Raw genomic sequence first — 20,671 nt, forward strand, 5'->3', positions numbered from 1 at the left:
CATTACATATGGGGGCTTGCCCGGGATTTTCTCCCTCAAAGCCCACCAGACCCCAAGTCAACGGGTCGTTTCCGACACCGATCGGTAAGTGAGCCGGCTCTGTCTGTCTGTCTGTCTGTCTGCTTGTTTGTCAGTACCTGACTGTGCTTGTTTCACTGTCCATTCAGGAACTCCCGCTCGGGGTCGGTATCGGGAACTGGCAAAAGCCCTGGCGGACGCGCTATAGGGCAGCCAGTCAGGAACGGAAGGAGACTTCCTCCGGCTCCCATCTGGGGCACTATTTGTGCCATCTGGTTTAGCTTGGGCGAGTGGGATCCGGGATCCCACCGGGAGGCCGGAGAGCCGGTTCACCTACAGGGGGTTTTGCTGGTGGCAGCAGTGACACCCCATCAGGTTGGGTGAGTGGGATCTAGGATCCCACCGGGAGGCCGGAGGGCCAGTTCACCCATAGCAGGTTGGGCGAGTGGGGTCCGGGACCCCACCGGGAGGCCTGAGAGCCGGTTCGCCTGCAGGGGGTTTTGCTGGTAACATCTGGTTTACGCGCAGCGATCTATATGCGCAGCGATTAAAAAAAAAAAAACCCAACAACAACAACAAAAAAAACCAAGACCAAATATTTCAAACACCAAATGCCTAGCATTGTACTTTAAGAAGGAACTCTAAGTCAAAAAAGCCAGATATCTCGCTATTCATTCTCCAACAGGTTTATAACCTTCAGCATATTATTCAAAGTTTTCTGAACTAACGTTGGGTGGTAACTAATTGCTGGAAAGTTTTTAAGTCTTTAAATAAGCTATTGCTAGGGGCGCCTGGGTGGCTCAGTCGGTTAAGCCTCCAACTTCGGCTCAGGTCAGATCTCACGTTCGTGGGTTCAAACCCCGCATCAGGCTCTGTGCTGACAGCTAGCTCAGAGCCTGGAGCCTGCTTCCAGTTCTGTGTCTCCTTCTTTCTCTACCCCTCCCCCTCTCATGCTCTGTCTCTCTCTGTATCAAACATAAAACATTTAAAAATAAATAATATGCTATTGCTCATTATGTACAAAGTGCCACACTTCTGACAAAAATCATAAGTAACAGCACTCAAATAGCTGCCACTTAAAACTATCATTAATTTAATGTTAGTATGTGAAGAAAGGGAGTTTTTTCAAGATGGGAACACTTTCAAAGAGCAACTACATTAAAAAAGGAACCACTAGAATTTACAATGGTGCAGCCACTCTGGAAAGCAGCCTGGCAGTTCCTCAAAAGGGTAAGCATAGAATTATCATATGACCCAAGAATTCCTCTTCTAGGTATATATCCAAGAGATATATATCCACTCCCACTCCGAAAACTTCTATACAAATCTTCTTGGTAGTCTTATAATCATAACAGCCCAAAGTGGAAACAACTCACTATTCATAGCTATGGTTCATAAAAACCAAAAAGTAGAAACAATCCAATTAATTCATTAAGTGATACATAGATAAGTAAAATGCAGTATGTTCATACAATGGAATCTTATCTGGCCATAAAAAGGAATAAAATACAAGTACATGCTACAACATGAATAAACTTTAAAAACATGCTAAGGAATAAACTAGACACAAAGGATTACAAATTGTTCCATTTGCATGCAATGTCCGGAACAGGCATATTTACAGTGACAAGTGGCTACCTGGGACTGAGGGAAATGGAGAAAATGAGAGGCAATATTTAAGGGGACTGGAGTTTCTTTCGGGAGTGAGAAAACATTCTGGAATTATATAGTGACAATAGTTATACATCTCTATGAATATACTATAAAAACCACTGAAGTATACACTTTAAAAGGCTAAATATTTTTGGAATGTGAAATATACTTCAATAAAGTTTATATTAGAACCATCACCATCAATCTAAATATAAAAGTAAAATGATGTATGGGGGGCCTTGGTGGCTAAGTTGGTTAAGTTTTGGCTTAAGTCACAATCTTATGGTTTGTCAGTTCGAGCCCCATACTGGGCTCTCTGTTGTCAGCAAGGAGCCTGCTTGGGATCCTCTGTAACCTTCTCCCTATCCTTCCCCTGCTCACTCTCTCTCAAACATAAACAAACATTAAAAAAAAAAAAAGTAAAATGATGTATCTTTCAACAAATATTAACCAGAGGTTAAATACCTGAGATTTCTCCTGAAACTCTTACCTCCTTGTCTTTACTATACTTATTCTGGTGAAGTTTCTTATATTTGTGCAGCCGCAACATGTTATGAAGCTCTTCTCTGCTGAGGTTGAGTTCTTCTTCCTCTTCTTCTTCTTCTTCATTGTCTTCACTCTGAGAATCTGCCTCACTCGACTCATCACTTAGCAGAATGCTCTGCAAACAGGAGGAAATGGAAATGGAATCTTTCACTATGAAATAATTCCATTTATAATCCAAGCATTTTTCCCCAACACAAGGACAGAAATAGCTGGAAAACATTCATTTCAGTTCTCCTTACATTATTCGTTACCAATCCAAGTGAAAAAGAAAAATGTACCAACTGACCCCAGTGGGTGTGAATTCGAGAGCACTAATACATGGAAATGCTATAAACAGCAACAAAGCTAGATATAACTAAGCACTTACACTTAACAAAAGATATTTTAACTGTCAAATACCAAGGCAAAAAAAACCCTAAAAACAAAGAAACAACCTACTGGGTATAAAGAAATATAGAAAGCAATCTGTGATGGCTAATAAAAGAGAAACCACCCAAATAATCATTAATTGATTTTGTTATTATCCAGATAATGAAATATTAGTCAGCCATGGAAAGGAAAGTAGTACTGATCTGTGCCACAACACGAATGAACAATGAAAACTATGCTAAGTGAAAGAAGTCACGTGCAAAAGGCCACATACGATAGGGCTTCACTTCTATGAAATTTCCAGAATAGGCAAATCCATAGGGAAAGAAAACAAATTAATGGTTGCCAGGGGCTGGGGGAAGTAGAGAATGGGAAGTGACTGCCAGTAAGAACAGTTCCTTTTTGAAATGATGAAAATGTTCTGGAATTAGTGGTAAGGGCTGCACAAAACTTTAATATACTAAAAATTACTAAATTATATTCTTTAAATGGGCAGATTTTATGGTATATCAATTATATCTCAATTTTTACAAATATGATGGCTAAACAGAGACTTCTGCATTCCCAAAAGCCACAATGATATGAAGCAATTAGGCCTTTTACACATGAGCCTTTTAAAGGACCAAGGGATAATAAAGAAAAAGTACCTTTAAATTACTTTGAGCTCTTCACAGGAAAATTAACCAATAGAGAAATAATTGGTTTCAATAGAAGAAATGCTACCCTTAACTCAGTTGGGCCAATGACAGTTATCTTATAAGCATGTAAACAAGATGATAACATTTCCTTGCCTATAAACACTCACAGAAATATACCAGAGTAAAATACAAATTCCTTAACATGCTGTATAAGACCCTACACAATCAGGTTCTTGAACTCATCTTCTATCATCACCTCTCTCACTGTGTTCCAGCCATACTGGCTTTCATTCTCCCCCGAACATACGGAGCTGCGTCCTTTCTCAGAAGATTGCAGTTGTGTTCCTTCTGATTGAAATGCTCTTATCTGAGGGGTGCCTGGGTGGCTCAACTGGTTAAGTATCTGACTCCTGATTTCAGCTCAGGTCATGATCTCACATTTCATGAGTTCAAACCCCCAAGTCAAGCTCTGCATAGACCATATGGAGCCTGCTTGGCATTCTCATTCTCCCTCACCTCCTCTCAAAACGAATAAACATTTTTTAAAAATGCTCTTATGCAAAACATTCACATAGTTCTGATCATTCAGAAATCAGCTGGAATGTTACCTCTTTTTTAAAGCCACTTTTATTTCTTTGCTTACAGACTTATTACTCACTACCTCCCCCAATCTGAATGTAAACTCTACAGGATAGGAATGCTATCAGTCTACAACAGTATCAGGCAGATACAATGTACTCAATCAACATTTGTTGAACTACTCAGTAACTAATGAAAAGGACATTAACAATCCTGATTACAATGTGAGCCACTGAGGGCAAAGATCTCATCTGTTTTTTTACTCCTTTGCTCTTCACAGTGTTCTATATTCAGAAATGTTTCCTAAAGTGAACATCATTGAGGCCTCTAGATATTTCTACATGATCTCTTCAAAACACCACACCCAGAATAGAAAACTCTTGTCTAGAAAAATCTCTGCCAACCTTCCCTTCTGCTTGTAATTTTAGTAGGTTATTTGAATTATAAACATTTGCCTTATCTCTTACCTTTAGCCACTTTCTGCTTTTCTTCAACTTAGAGAAGTTATATAAATTCCCTTTGTCAGATTTTGATTCTGTGTAAAGAAACATAAAGAACAACAAAAAATGAAAGGACGATTGCCCCAAGAGAACAAATAGTCCTAAGAGGGACCTCATACCACACTGACCTGACTGCAGAACTCCATTCAGTGAGTATGTGTTTAACATTCCAGAATTGCCTGCTCCAGAAGTTTCACCAAGCAATGAATTTGGCGGTTCTTCCTTAACTTGTATTAAGGGATCCCCAGATTGGGGCAATAAAGGATTACTATCATCCAGTCCATCTTCACTTTCATCACTATAAATTGAAGAATGACAAATCTACAATCACAGCTGACTCAGCAAAATATTTTTATTTATGGGGGAAAATATTACACATACCAAAAACCATAAAATACATAAATACTAAAAGTAAAGAGACAATGGAAATCAGGAATGTGGTCAAACATTGGGAACATGTAACGGCATACCTAGAAATATTCCTGTTGAAGATGGCTGATGTTTGTCGCAAGAAATGGTCCAACCTGAGGGCCCTCTCCAGGTACTGAAGATAGAGGGGCTTTGCCAGCTCAGTGCAGCCGCCATCGTCCCCGGCACCCAACTCTGAGGCCATAGAACAAATCTGTCTTCATGCACAAGGGTCTCCAACTTCACGGCTGCAAAAGCGGTAAAAGACAGAATACTCTTTATTCCCCCTTTATTTTGCCTGCGTGCTATCAATGTGAAGAGAAATCAGAGCTTTTAGAACACACGATAAGAAGACAGTAGTCTGTAGAAAGACCTTAATAAAGTTCTCAGTTGGCACTGTTTCCTAACGCAAAAGCAGAAGTTAAAAGAATGAGAACATCAAAGTATACAAATAATGTCATATGTAACAACAAAAATTCATATACTTCTTTGAAATAGTCCCTTAAAACTTACATCCACTTCACTTTTGTCCTACAATTAACAACTGCAATTACCTAAATCTACACCATAAGCTCTCTCTTGTACATCTCATACAAGACACTTGTTCTCAGCATCACCTTCAAGACAGCTGTTCCCTTTTTCATTTTTATTTGCCCTTGTACATATGTGTGAGGTACTCCATTTACAAGGGAATAAATATATTTGCAGAGTATTTTACACACTTCTAAACACTCTTTAAAGTGTAAATATAGAAATGATTTAGAAAAATGGAGCAAAGAAAATATAAGAATGAGAAACAAAGGTAAAGCCTGTGCATTTTGTTGTTGTTGTTGTTGCTACCATACAGTGTTAAGGGAAACAATAACATCTCTGAGTTGTCTTCTCTTTTTATAATTGCTTTTAGAAGTTTCCATATATAATCTTTCTATTTCAGGAAATGTTAAAAAAATTTCCCCCAGCTGATTTATATATTGTACATAATCTCCAACAAAATCACAATTTCTTTTCTCAGAAACTGATAAGCTAATTCTTAAATTTATATAGAAATGCAAAGAAACCAAAATAGCCAAAATAATTTTATAAAAGAACAGAGTTGAATGACTTATGCCTCCAGATTTTAAAATATTTTAAAAGCCACAATAGTCAGGTCAGTATGATAGTGGCATAAGGATAATCACACAGACCAAGAGAACAAACCTGAGAATCTAGAAATAAACCCATACATAATGGTCAATTTTCAGTGAAGGTGAGAAGGCAATTGAATAGGAGAAAAGCCAGTCTTTTCAATTGGATATCCACTTACAAAAAAAGATTAATTTAAGCCTTTATCTTATACTATGCAAAAAATTAACTCAAAATGGATCAGAGACCTAAATGTAAAACCCCAAATTTTTACCCAAAAACCCAAACAACCAAAAAACAGGAGAAAATCGTCGTGATCTAGGTGAACCAAAAAACACAATCCAGTACAAAAAAAAAAAAAAAAACAAAACTGACAATTAGGCCATGAAAATTTTAAACTTTTGTACTTTAAGCAATATTATTAAAAAGATAAAAACAAGCCACAGAAGAAAATACCTGCAAGTTGTATATTTGATAAAAGACATATACACAAATATTTAGTTATAAAAAGTCATGGAAATGAAAAGTATAACATAGAGAATATAGTCAATAATATCCTAATAACAGTAAGTGGTAGTGACTACAGCTAATAGTGGATATCCACTATTGCACTACGTAATATATAGAATGTCAAATCACTATGTTGCACCCCTGACACTAATATAACACTGTATATCAACTATACTTCAATATAAAAAATAAAATGAATCTTCATGAAAACGTTGGGAAACTAATGAACAATAAATTGCCATGGAAATCTAAAAATAGTAATAATTTTAAGATGATACCCAACTTTTCTATCTATCCTCTAAAGATCTGACTTCTCTACTTCAGGGAATCTTTTAAGAATAAAATGATAAAGTACATGTGAAAGAGCTTTATAAGAAATACCAAAGTATTGGGGCACCTGGATGGCTCAGTCAGTTAAGTGTGAAACTCTTAATGGCTCAGGTCATGATCTTGCTTTTGTGAAATCAAGCCCCATGTCAGGCTCTGCACTGATAGCACAGAGCCTGCTTGGGATTTTCTCTCTCTCTGCCCCTCCCCTGCTTGTGCCCTCACTCTCTCTCAAAATAAAATTTTTTTTTTAAATTCCAGAGTATTTTCAAACAGTGTATGTTCAAAATATTCAGAATTGGAAGGGATCATAGAGATTATCTAGCCCAACTAGGTCATTTTACAGATGAGGAAACTAAAAACCATAAGGATTAAATAATTTGTTCACAATCACTGAGCTCTTTTGCAGAGCCAGGTTTCCTGGTTCCTAAACCAGTGCTTTTCTTTTTTTAACAGGCAGGATCTACCATTCAGGTTGCTCGGGTTTATACTTTGATATTGTGAAGAACATAATCCCAAGGACCAAATACTTTTAAGCACCAATTCTGCAGAGTATAAATATATATTCAAGTTTTGAGAAAGTAAGACAATGTAAAGAAAATGCACAAGGATTACAGGTGACTTAGAATTTAATTTGTATTATTTGAAATATTCTTCTAGAAACGATTCTTGCTCATTGAGGTGCAGGGTTTTCTAAAAGCATTAACAACTAAGATTTATGTTAAACTAAACAGATTAGTCTTTAGTTCAAGGTCAATAAGTGGTCAATACAAACTGTCAATAACCACCATTTTTTAAACCGATGTCAGGGCGCCTGGGTGGCTCAGTCGGTTAGGCCTCCGACTTCGGCTCAGGTCAGATCTCACGTTCGTGGGTTCGAGCCCCGCGTCGGGCTCTGTGCTGACAGCCAGCTCAGAGCCTGGAGCCTGCTTCCGGTTCTGTGCCTCCTTCTCTCTCTGCCCCTCCCCCTCTCATGCTCTGTCTCTCTCTGTATCAAAAATAAATAAAACATTTAAAAAAAAAATTTTTAAACCAATTTCATTACAAAGACACTAACACGGAGTAACAGGTTAGTAGTGGGATAGTCTTGCCTAAAATTCAATTCAATATTGATTTTAGAATTTAGACAGAATTATTAAAGAAGAAATGGTCATAATTTTTAGATAAAATAGGCAACAAATTAATTTGTTTATAGTGTTATGTTGGAAGAAAACCCTTTTGGATGCTCAGTTGAAACTACTGTATGTTCGTTGACAATAAAATATTAAAAAAAAAAAAAGAAACTACTGTATGTTCACTCACAAACTCACTAGGGATGCCTGGGTGGCTGAGTCAGTTAAGCGTCTCATTTGGCTCAGGTCATGATCTCACGGTTTGTGAGTTCGAGCCCTGTGTAGGGCTCTGGGCTGACAGATCAGAGCCTGAAGCCTGCTTTGAATTCTGTGTCTCGCTCTCTCTCTGCCCCTCCCCAACTCGTGCTCTGTCTGTCTCTCTTTCTCAAAAATAAATAAACATTAAAAAGAAAACAATCTCACTGGCAGAATTTAAGAAACATAAGAAGGATGGCAACGCATGAAGTTCATAAGGCTAAGATTTTGAACTGTTCTGATAGCAAAAATCTTCACAACATAACCTATTTAATTTAAACTTTGTATTTAAGTGAATATCAGGAAGTATTACTAAGTTTCAGTTGGGGGCGGTGTGGGGAAAACAGACTTGTATCCACAATATATAAAGAACTCTTACAACAACTCAGTAAGAAGACAACTCAACTAAGAAATAGGCAAAAGGCTTTGAACACACATTTTGTGAAGGAAGATATACAAATGGCTAATAGGCACATAAAGATCCTCAACATCCAAAAAATGCAAATCAAAATATTAGTGAGATACCACCCTATACTCACCAGAATGGCTATAATAAAAAAGATAGATTCTAACAACTATTGGGGAGGATGTGGAAAAACTGAAGTCTTCATACACTACTAGTTAAAATGTGTAATATTACAGGGGCACTTGGATGGTTCAGTCAGTTGAGCATCTGACTCCTGATTTTGGCTCAGGTCATGATCTCATGGTTCTTGGACTCAAGCCCCACAATGGGCTCTGTGCTGACAGTGTGGAGTCTGCTTGGGATTCTCTGCTTCCCTTTCTTTCTGCCCCTCCACAGCTTGCTCTTTCTCAAAATAAACATTTTTTTAATGTAAAATACTATAGTTACTATAGAAAACAGTTGGCACTTTCTTAAAATTTTAAAATATAGAGCTACCATATGACCCAGCATTTCTACTCCTATTTACTCAAGAAAAATAAAACTGTATGTTCACCCAAAGCTTTTGATGTGAATGTTTACAGCCGCATTATTCCTAATAGTCAGAAAGCAAAACAATCCAAATGTTTATCAACCAGTGAATAAATAAAATATATATCCACACAATGGAATATTATCAGCAATAAAAAAGAATAAACAACTGATACATGCAACAACATGAATGGATCTCGAAAACATTATGCTGAGTTAACAAAAAAAAGTCGGGCACAAAAGACCACATATTATAGAATTCCACTTACATGAAATATCCAGAAAAGGAAATCTATGGAGTCTGGAAGTAAATTACTGGTTGGTTAGGTATGCAAAAGGAGACTGACTGTAGATGGATATGAGACATCTTTTTTAGAAAAGTGGAAAAGTGCTAAACACATGCTGTATTGTTGGTTATACAAATCTGTAATTTTGTTTAAAATCACTGAATTGTACATATAAATGAGGTAAATTTCATGATACATAAAATAGCAATATTTGGTAACACAAAGAGAAAAGAATGCTAAAAATTCTTTTTTAAAAGGCTTTAATATGTTCTACTGTTCACTGTGAAACATAACATGTACCCACTGCAAAAGATTTGAAGGAAACAACACTGTCTCAAAAATACAGCAAAATTCTCTGAGAATAAATGTAATTCATCTTGATGTACATACATATAAATTAAAGCATATAAAATTGTTAACTGGCTCCCTCCTAATGTTTTATTAAAAAATAAAGTGATCCTGGGGTATCTGGCTAGCTCAGGCAGAGGAGAATGTAACTCTTGATCTCAGGGTTATGAGTTTGAACCCCACATTGGGTGCAGAGATAACTTAAAAATGCAATCTTTAAAAGAAAATAACTGACCTCATGTATTTATTTTGGCTGATAATGAAAATGGTCCTAATTAAGGAGGTTTGCAGGTGTGACTCAAAGTAATACTAGGTGATTCAAAAAGAACTATTTTCTTTTCTTTTTTTTTAATTTTTTAATGTTTTTTATTAATTTTTGATACAGGAGAGACAGAGCATGAGAGGGGGAGGGTCAGGGAGAGAAGGAGACACAGAACGGGAAGCAGGCTCCAGGCTCTGAGCTAGCCGTCAGCACAGAGCCTGACGCGGGGCTCGAACCCACGAACGTGAGATCTGACCTGAGCCGAAGTCGGAGGCCTAACCGACTGAGCCACCCAGGAGCCCCAAAAAGAACTATTTTCAAATATACTTTCTTAGTAACTAAGTTAGACATGAACATGAAGCCAAAACCAATTTGTCCAGGAAAGACCACAATTACTTTTATTACAATGCTCAATATATGGCCCCATGTGACTCCCAGTATGCATCAATCCTGTAGTGTGATTCTCCCAGAATGACTTTGTAGCATATCACCACTGATGGCTGAAATGTCAAACATGATGCACACTCTTACTTCCACAAGGCTAAAAAGAGGAGTTGCTACAAATATGAAGTTTCTGACATATCTCTACAAGTAGTAGTCTCATGATGATACCTGGAGAGTAAGGGAATATTTTTAAAGTGTTCAATTAGAATCTTTTTATTGTGGTAAAATACATATAACCCAAATTTTACCATTTTAATCATTTTTAAGTGTAAAGGTCAGTGGCATTAAGTGCATTCACATAGTGGTGCCAATCATCCATCAACACCATTCTCAATTATTTTTTAATAGCCTTTAAGATTGGCTATTGAGGGGCGCCTGGGTGGCTCAGTCGGTTAAGCATCCAGCTTCGGCTCAGGTCAGATCTCACGTTCGTGGGTTTAAGCCCCACGTCAGGCTCTGTGCTGCCAGCTAGCTCAGAGCCTGGAACCTGCTTCCAGTTCTGTGTCTCCTTCTCTCTTTGCCCCTCCCCCTCTCATGCTCTGTCTCTCTCTCTCTGTATCAAAAATAAATAAAACATTAAAAAAAAAAAGATTGGCTATTGAACAGGCTCTCTGTTCAACCTAGATGCCGTAGCCAGTCTGTTACAAAGGGCTACTCTGAGACACCTGGCTGGTTCAGTCAGTAAAGTTTGCAACTCTTTATCTCAGAATTATAAATTCAAGCCCTACATTGGGTGTAACGATTAAAACTAAAATCTTAAAAAAAAAAAAAAAAAAAGGGCAGCTGCTTTTCTAATAACCTATACTTTAATCTCCTATATTTGTCTGAATCTCCATAAGGAAACAGGGCCATGCTAACCTGACCCACCAGCTGTTATCCAATTTCAAAAGAACACATGACATTTCTCAACAACCGTTTTACCCACCTCTTACCAATTGTTTCTCATTCTCTACAAAGATTATTCCAGTTTCCCTCTTCCTCAAAATTATGAACTCATTCCCTCGTTCTTAAAAGGACTTGAGGAACAAATCTCTCCATTATTTTCTATTCCACTATAGTTCCTTCTTTTTCTTTGTAGCATTTGAGCCACAAATACAAGTAGACTTTATCAGTCTATATTTGTTAACTCTTCAGTCAAGGTGACTCTACATACTGGTGTACAAACAGGACTACTTCATGTCATTCACTGTGGGTCATGCCCATGTAGCCACATTTTAAAATAAATAAAATACACATATTATAATAAATTATTTTTTCCAATATATTACAATTGGAGCATTATATTGCTTTTTAATTTTACATATATGTATAAATTTATATATACTTATATACAAAGTATTACCTGAAGATTTCATTTCAGGATAAAAAAAAAAGGGAGAGTTCGGTCTTAAAAGGTTAAAGACCCACCCACTCTCTCTGATAAAGCACTATTTTATCGAAATGGATGAACAGAAGTCAGTATTCTTGACTAACACTTACATCTGGATACTCTCCATGTCTCTGACAATTTCTTGGACTAATCCTTCACCTCCTTAATGAAAACTTTATTCTAAATGTGGAGTCCATCAAAGTTCTGTCATCCATCCTTATCCCTCTTCATCTATTTCCAAGACTTGGATTAATACTGCTGTATGTGGCTGACTTTCTGGCCTCCATCTTACAAAGTACACAATCTACATTTCTAGATGCTTGATGAATTCCATCCTTGATATACCACTGAACCCTTCAAACTGAAAACTTCTCATCTGCCCCTATACCAGCTAGTTCATCTGTCTTTCCTATTTATACTACAGTTAGCTATTCAGACTCAAAATCTGTGAATCATTTTTACATTACTCTCTACTTATCTCTTTATAGCTAATCAATCTCCATGTCTACTTAATTCTTCTTTTGGGATGATGTCTGGAATCTGTCCTTGTTTCCATTTAGGTTATCATCTCATACCTAGATTACTGCTCCTAATTTGGCTTCCCACCTCCAGGTTCTTCTGGCTCTAATCCATCCTCACAACAACTACTAGATCAGTTCCCAAAACATTGCTCTGATGATGTTGTTACCCTCAACAGCTTTCCAAAAATCAATAAAGTCTAAATTCCTCTACCTAAAATTCAAAGACCTTTATAATCTGGCTGCAAATCACCTTTCCAATTTAATCTTTTACTACCCTTCTACACTCCAGACAAGTTAAGAATACCCTGAAGATGTCTCTTAACTTGCTGTCAGACCCATCCTAATCATCAAGTGAAGAGTTCTTTAAAATTCATCTGACCATTTCAAAGACTGAAAGGACTATTAATATACGTTGTTAGTGCAATTAACCATTGACTGGCCTGCTCCATACCCTGAACTCTGGCTCTTTAAACCTGGTTATCCTCCAGCTGGACTCTGATCATACTTCAGAGGCCCAGACTACAGTTTGATATCCATGGCAAAGTGTCTACTTCCAAATCATACTCACACACATCATATTTCCATATCTGTGTATCCATGTGTGATCCCAGACTGACACTTTGCACTGTCTAGTTACTACACTGTCTTTATGGAAGCTGCCTTGCCCTTGTCCTACGAATAATGTTTCTGAAGAAAGTCTTACTAAGTTGAACCAGAATCCTTCAAAGACAAAATGAAATATCTCACTCGTAGATTATTCCCAAGTAAGACTATTCTCTCTTCTTTGAAGTTCTAAATGGTTATTTATAGAAAGCCTGGCACTTACATGATAGTACAGTCTACTTATAGGATATATACATGCCTTATCTCCCTTCCTCAACTATTTGAGCAAATAATTCCTGTCTCATTAACTTATTTGGTTCTGATATTTACAAATGACCACATTAATTTGCTTTTTAATGCACAGTCTCAAAGGTCAAAGCTAAAAAACTTTAGTTTTTTTGTTATTGTTGTTGTTGTTGTTATTTATTTATTTATTTATTTAGCAAGCAATCATGTGTGAGTGGGGAAGGGGCAGAAAGAGAAGGAGAGAGAGAATTCTAAGCAGGCTCTTCATGGTCAGCATGGAGCCTGACACAGGGCTCGAACTCATGAACTGTTAGATCATGACCAGAGACAAAATCAAGAATTGGATGCTTAGCCAACTGAGCCACCCAGGAGCCCCCAAAACTCTAGTTCTAATGTTACATTCTACATAAAGATCATCTATAGTCCATGACTACTTCTACTTCCATCCTGGACACATGATTTGGGAATGAAAGTCTGAATAAAACAAATGAAAAGATCAAAAGTAGTCAAGTAACAGAAAGTTAAACACAATGGGTTCAATCATTCATTATGCACACTTGTTGAACAGGAGAATGCATGTACTAAACATCTTTCAGGCGATTCCACATAAAATCATCTTTCATACAAGCTTTATGTAAATATGAGAGGAGATCAAGGTGTTACTGCTAGACAAGCATCTGAAGGATACCTGCACCAAACGCCAATACTAACCCGAGGACAGGATTTTTATCTTCTTCCAAATGAAAAGCCTGACAAAGATAACTACTTGAAGAGAAAGTCACTCTATCTCTAGATGGAGATGAGGTAATAAACACTGTTCAAATGATAGCCTAGTCCAAACAGCTTTTAGTTTGGCTTAAAAATTTCTTTCTTTTCATTTTTAAAGAGAGAAGGGTTGACTTTTAATCTTTTTGCCTAACAGCAATGGTAAGCATGGGATATATAATGACCACCTCATAAAGTACTACAAATTGTAATGATGGCCATTTACAATTATTTGTCCTAAGACTTACCCATTTAAACTTTGCATACTTAACTCTATTTTCACCTCTGATTTCCTCTTTATAGCTTTGCCCAAAACTGGTTTCATACGAATTATTTGCAGAAGCACTTCCCAAAGTTTGCTTCTCTGAAATCTTGACTAGGATCAAGATATTGGGGGCACCTGGCTAGCTAAGGGTTGGAAGTTTGAGCCACACTTTGGGTATAGAGATCACTTAAAAATAAAATCTTTAGTAGTGTCTGGGTGGCTCAGTCAGTTGAGTGTGTGCTTCAGTTCAGGTCATGATCTCTTGGTTCCTGGGTTTGAGCCGGTGCATGAGCTCTGCACTGAGAGCAGGGAGCCAGCTTGGGATTTTCCCTCTCTCTGCCCCTCTCCCACCCACACTCTACCTCTCCCAAAATAAAATGAACTTAAAAATAATAATTCAATAACTTTTTAAAATATTTTTTAAAAGATACTAAATGTCCATTAATATTAAAAGTATTAAAGCATTAAATTTAGGCTTCAGAATTTTTAGACTTAATATGCTAATGGGCTCATAATCTCTCCCTAAAAAACATTCCAAATTCATTTCACTTTTTGGCAAAATACTTATCAAAATAACTCAGAAAAGACCAGATACAGGGCATCAATGATTCAGTCAAGTATCTAAAAAGAGTTCAATTATATCTGCCTTTAAGAAGTAATTCTTAGGGGCACCCGAGTTGCTCAGTCAGCTGAGCATCAGACTTCAGCTCAGGTCATGATCTCACGGTTTGTGGGTTCGAATCCCACATCAGGCTCTGTGCTAAACACTGGCTCAGAGCCTGGAGCCTGCTTCAGATTCTGTGTCTCCGCTCTCTGCCCATCCCCCACTCATGCTCTAACTTTGTCTCTCAAAAATAAATAAATGTAAAAAAAGAAATAATTCCTAAACTACCAAAACTAATACAGAAAAGGCCAAATAAAGGTATATCTCTTAGGAACTAAAAGTATAGCTCTTAGGAACAGAACTATAGCTTTGAAGCATTTGCAGGACTAAAGACAGCCTACAGGTTATGGGCTGTAGGCCAAACATTAGGGGAACAAAATAACTGAATTTCCCACCTCTGTTCCCCTGTAACTCAGATACTCCGTAGCCCAAATTAGTTATGACTGAAAGTGATCTACTGCATCAGATCCACAGGTTACACTGATAATTTGCAGAACTATGGCACAAACAGCATAACCAGGCCAAGTAAATGAACTCCATATTATTTTCATAAATGGAAATAAGACCAAAAAGAAGTGAGATATAATTTTCACATGAACATTAGAGTAACATTTCATTCACTCAGGCATTCAATTGCTGAACTCTAAAGTGCAGTGTAGAGAAAGGTATTTCCTTCAGAGAATTCAGCTTAGTAGAAGAGATCAGACTCAAACATAAATAACAATAAAAAGTACACTTAGGAAGTCACTTAAAAGATGTACAGAAAACGTGCCATTGGAGTTCAGGAAAAAATGATTTTTTGTGAGTGTTAGACTATGTGAAGTGTCATATAATAAATTTGTCTCCAACTATAATTTCTTTGGAAAAAGAGTCCTTTATTCTGAGGTGGATAGCTTTTCCTAAAAATTTTGGAGCTAAAATGTCTTTATTGTAAGCCATAATGGTGATATTAGTGGGTGTTTTTTTAAATACCCTTAAAAAAAAAAAAGTCCGCATACCTAAATTATTTTAAAACCAGCCCCCAAAATTATTTGGAAATTCTACTGGACCAGAAAATCCAAATGGTTAGGAACCAACCACCGGCTTAGCCTGCTGACCTCTGACAAGTGGGAGGTAAAGACTCACTTCTGGGCCCTGCCTTACCACAGTCATGACTTCAGCTAATGCACTTTGGTGGGTTTCAGGCTCCCTATTCCAAATTTGGGGAGACTTGTCCTTGCCTAATCTCTCCCCCAAAAATGCTGTGAGGATACATCTTCAGGAACTAAAAAGCTCTAGGAAAGGAGGAGTTTGATAAATATATGATACTGTGGCTCCTCAAAAAAAAAAAAAAAAAAAAAGATGGAGGCACCTGAGTGGTTCAGTCAGTTAAGCATCTGACTCTTGATTTCAGCTCAGGTCATGATCTCACAGTTATTTGTGTCAGGCTCTGGCATTGACAGCGTGGAGCTTGGCTGGGATTCTCTCTTTCCCTCTCTCCCTGCCTGTCCCTCTCTCCCTCCCCCACCCCACTCTCTCTCTCTCCCAAAATAAATAAACTTAAAAAAAAAAAAAAAGGAATTTGTCACTCCTGACTGCATAAGTTATAAATAGCTGTATCTTTGATGAGGAAACAGCAAATTTAAATATGGAAGATCCTGGGGCACCTGGGTGGCTCAAGTTAGTTAAACGTCTGACTTCAGCTCACATCATGATCTCACAGTTCCTGAGTTCGAGCCCTGCATCTGGCTTTTTGCTGACAGCTCAGAGCCTGGACCCTGCTTTGGATTCCGTGTCTCCTTGACTCTATGCCCCTCCCTTGCTCACACTTTCTCTCTCTCTCAAAAATAAACAAACATTAAGAAATATTTTTGTAAAAAGATATGGAAGATCCTTCTATGTATTTATAACCAAAAAAAAAAAAAAACAGAAAATGACTAATCTAATTGTCATATAAAATTTCATGATTCAAACTCCCCCCCACACACACACACTCACACAAAGCCCAGGCCCAATGGCTCCAATGATAAATTTTATCAAACATTTAAAGCAAAATTAATATAAATGCTTCACAAACTCTTCCTGATCACAGAAGAGGAAAGGACAACTGCCATGTCATTCTGTGTGGCCAGCATTACCCTGATTCCAAAGCCACCCAAAGACATCATAGGAAAACTACAACCTAGGTGTGCCTAGTCTCAGGTGGCTGAGTGCCCACTCAGGTCATGATCTCACAGTTTGTGGATTCAAGCCTTGCATTGGGCGCTGTGCTGACAACTCAGAGCCTGGAGCCTGCTTTAGATTCTGAGTCTCCCTCTCTCTCTGCCCCTCCCCCATTTGTGATCTGCCTCTCAAAAATAAATAAAAGTTTTTAAAAAATTTATTTTAACTACAAAGTAATATCCCTTATAAAAACAAAAATCTCAATAGAATACTGACAAATGATTCTAGCAACATATAAAAAGGATTATACAGCATTAACAAGTAGAATCTATCTTAAGAATACAAGGTTTGTGTAACATTTTACAAATTAACCAATGTAGTTTAACACATTAATAGAACAAAGATAAAAAATAGAACAAATACGGGGCACCTCGGTGGCTCAGTTGGTTAAGCCTCCGACTTCAGCTCAGGTCATGATCTCACAGTTCATGGGTTCGAGCCTCGCATCAGGCTCTGTGCTGACAGCTCAGAGCCTGGAGCCTGCTTTAGATTCTGTGTTTCCCTGTCTCACTCTATCCCTCGCCCACTCATGCTGTCACCATCTCTCATAAATAAATAAACCTAAAAAAAAAAAGAACAAAATAAAAACCACCTGAGCTTCTCAATTAACACAGAAAAATGACTCGATGGAAACCAATACCATTTCAAAATAAAAACACTCAATAAACTAGAAATAGTAAGAACTCTCTCAATCTGATAAAGGGTACTATACAACATGCACATCATTCTAATGGTGAAAGACAGAATGCTATCCCCCTTAAAATCAGGAATAAGACAAGACTGTCTACTTTCACAACTAATACTCAAAACTGCACTTAAAAATAAAATTAAGTGCACCTCGGTGGCTCAGTCAGTTAAGTGTCTGACCTCGGCCCAGGTCATGATTACTTCAAGCCCCTCACTGGGCTCTGTACTAACAACTAAGAGCCTAGAGCGTGCTTCAGATCCTGTGTCTCCCTCTCTCTGCCCTGTCCCCATTTGCACTCTGTCTCTATTTGCCTGTCAAAAATAAATAAAACATTTTTAAAATTTTTTAATAAATAACATAAAAATTAAATTAAATTAAATTTTTAAAACTCTTATAAAGTTCTAGCCAGAGCAATTAGGAAAACAAAACAAAACAATTAGCATCCAGATTGGAAAGAAGTAAAACTATTATTTATAGATGACATAATAGATGAGCTGGGGGTGCCTGGGTGGCTCAGTCAGTTGGGCGTACTTGACTCAGGTCATGATCTCACAGTTTGTGGGTTCAGGTCCTGCATCGGGCTCTGTGCTGATAGCTCAGTCTGGAGCCTGCTTGGGATTCTGTCTCCCTTTCTATCTACCACTACCGTACTCATGTTCTGTCTCTCTTTCAAAAATAAAATAAACATAAAAGAGTTTATAGATGACCTGATCTTATATATAAATAGATAATCCTAAGAAATGCACCACAAAATTATTATAACTAACAAACAAGCTTAGTAATCTTGCAGTGTACAAGATCAATATACAAAAATCAATAGTATTTCTAGGGGCACCTGGGTGGCTCAGTCGGTTTAGCTTTGGCTCAGGTCATGATCTTCTGGTTTGTGGGTTTGAGTCCCGTGTCAGGCTCTGTGCTGACAGCTAGCCCAGAGCCTAGAGCCTGTTTCAGATTCTGTGTCTCCCTCTCTCTCTGACCCTCCTCTGCTCCCACTGTCTCTGTCTCTCAAATATAAATAAAAAACATTAAAAAAAAAAGGAAGAAAAAGTATTTCTATATACAGTGTTCAACAATTTGAAAATAAAATGAAGAAAATAATTCTATTTACAATAGCATCAAAAAGAACAAAATACAGGAGCACCTGGTTGGCTGAGATGGTAAAGCATATGACTACTGATCTCAAGACTATGAGTTTGAGCCCAATATTGGGTGTAGAGATTACTTAAAGTCTTTTAAAAGAATACTAAAACAAACAATAAAAGGCAAAACAAAATAGCCAAAATACTTTGGAATAAACTTAACCGAAGAACTGCAAGACTTATATGTGTGTATATATATTGAAAAAAAATTAAAGAACTACATAAATGAAAAGATATCCCATGATTCCTGGACCAAATGATTTAATATTTTGAAGATGATAATATATTTAGATTAAATATAACAACTATGAAAATCCAAACTGGCTTTTTTTTGCAAAAATAGACAAGCTGATCCTAAAATTCATATGGAAGTGCAAAGCACCTAAGATAGCCAAAACAATCTTGATATCGAAGAACAAAACCAGAGGGCTCATACTCCCAATTTCAAAACTTACTACATAGCTGTAATACTTCAGATGTGTGGTATGACATATGGCTGGCTGGCCATACAGATCAATGTAACAGAACTGAGAGTCCAGAAATAAACCTTTACATTAAGAGTTAACTGATTACCAACAAGGCTCAGGATAATTCAATGGGAAAAGAACAGCCTTTTCAACATATGGTGCTGTGACAAAGAGAATAGACACATGCCAAAAAAAAAAAAAAAAAAAAAAAAAAAAAAGCTGGATCTCTTTACAAACAAAAATTAACCCAGAAGAGATCACAGAAGGAAAACATAGGGATAAATCTTTATAACCCTGAATGAGGTAACAACTTCTTAGATTATTCTAAAATAGCAACAACAACAAAGGGAAAAAAGATAAACTGGATTTCATCAAAATTAACTTTAGTGCTATAAACAAAACAATCAAGAAACTGAAAACCCACAAATGGGAGAAAAGATTTCTAAATCATGTATCTGATGAGGGAGTGATATCCCAAATATGTATTTTCATAGACTCTGTGCATTAGTATACATCCACACTGTGAACCAGAGTTAAGTATTCTGGTACTAAGACTTCCAGATCTTCTGGTATTGCATATGATTCCTTACTTACCAAACAACAGATACGAAGATAATGCAGAAAGATCTAGGGTTAAGAAGAGTCACAATGATATAGATCCAACTAAGAGAAATGGGAATTACTTCGTTTGCTCCTTTTAGAATACGTTAAATTGTTGCTTCCTGTAAAATATTGGAGAGCTAGGGAAAACACTTTTGTTTATTTTAACAGTAAGGGATACTAGTTATGCATCACATACATTATGCGAGCTTTCAGTATCTACCTTAGACTGGTATTGAAAGAGCACAAAAAAAGACTTTTAAGGGCCATGGCTGGAAATTGGATCCTAATTTGAGCTGCAAGAGAATATACATGTACCAGGATCTTTTGGAGTAATTCTGGGTGGACTTGGAACTTCTCAGACTTCTACGAGAATCTTTATAAGGTTATGACATTTGTGTTACAGGGAATTTGTACTTTTTCTTGGTATGGAGTTGCAAATGGGGCCCTTAGGCCTGATTACAGATTATAGTATTTCCAATGCCCTCTACAAACTGATTTTTTAAAAAATATTCTTGCAAACTGATAAACAAAATTTTTTTAATTTGGGTTACTTGCCATTTTATTACTGAGTTTTAAGAGCTGAAATGTGTGGATACCTGTACCAATGAATAAAGTCTATGAAAACAGCTTCTATTTTGTTTCCTTTTTTAAAAGCCACAAATAACTAAAACTTAACAAATTAGCAAAACGGGGGAAAACAAATTCAAATACCAACAGAGAAAACATAAATCTGCACAGTATAAATATTGATAAGAAACTTAATGAAATTCTCATGTGAATTAGTTTTTTACCTATTCAGTAAAATTTGTATCAATCCATTAAGCTGA

At 37.0% G+C, this 20,671-nt stretch overlaps 1 protein-coding gene across 2 annotated transcripts in view; it reads right to left on the bottom strand.

Annotated features, from left to right (window-relative positions):
* Positions 1-20,671, bottom strand: part of INO80 (INO80 complex ATPase subunit) — a 138,445-nt gene that overhangs the window by 105,421 nt on the left and 12,353 nt on the right. For both annotated transcript variants that reach the window (XM_029951238.1, XM_029951237.1), the window contains exons 2-5: positions 4,774-4,959; positions 4,432-4,601; positions 4,271-4,338; positions 2,162-2,332 (exon numbers count right to left, since the gene is read on the bottom strand). In XM_029951238.1, coding sequence (XP_029807098.1) covers positions 2,162-2,332; positions 4,271-4,338; positions 4,432-4,601; positions 4,774-4,916 — 552 coding nt within the window. In that variant the 5' untranslated portion in view covers positions 4,917-4,959. The remainder of the gene's footprint in view (positions 1-2,161; positions 2,333-4,270; positions 4,339-4,431; positions 4,602-4,773; positions 4,960-20,671) is intronic.

Source organism: Suricata suricatta, chromosome 9, assembly GCF_006229205.1.
Source record: "Suricata suricatta isolate VVHF042 chromosome 9, meerkat_22Aug2017_6uvM2_HiC, whole genome shotgun sequence".
Classification (NCBI taxonomy): domain Eukaryota; kingdom Metazoa; phylum Chordata; class Mammalia; order Carnivora; family Herpestidae; genus Suricata; species Suricata suricatta.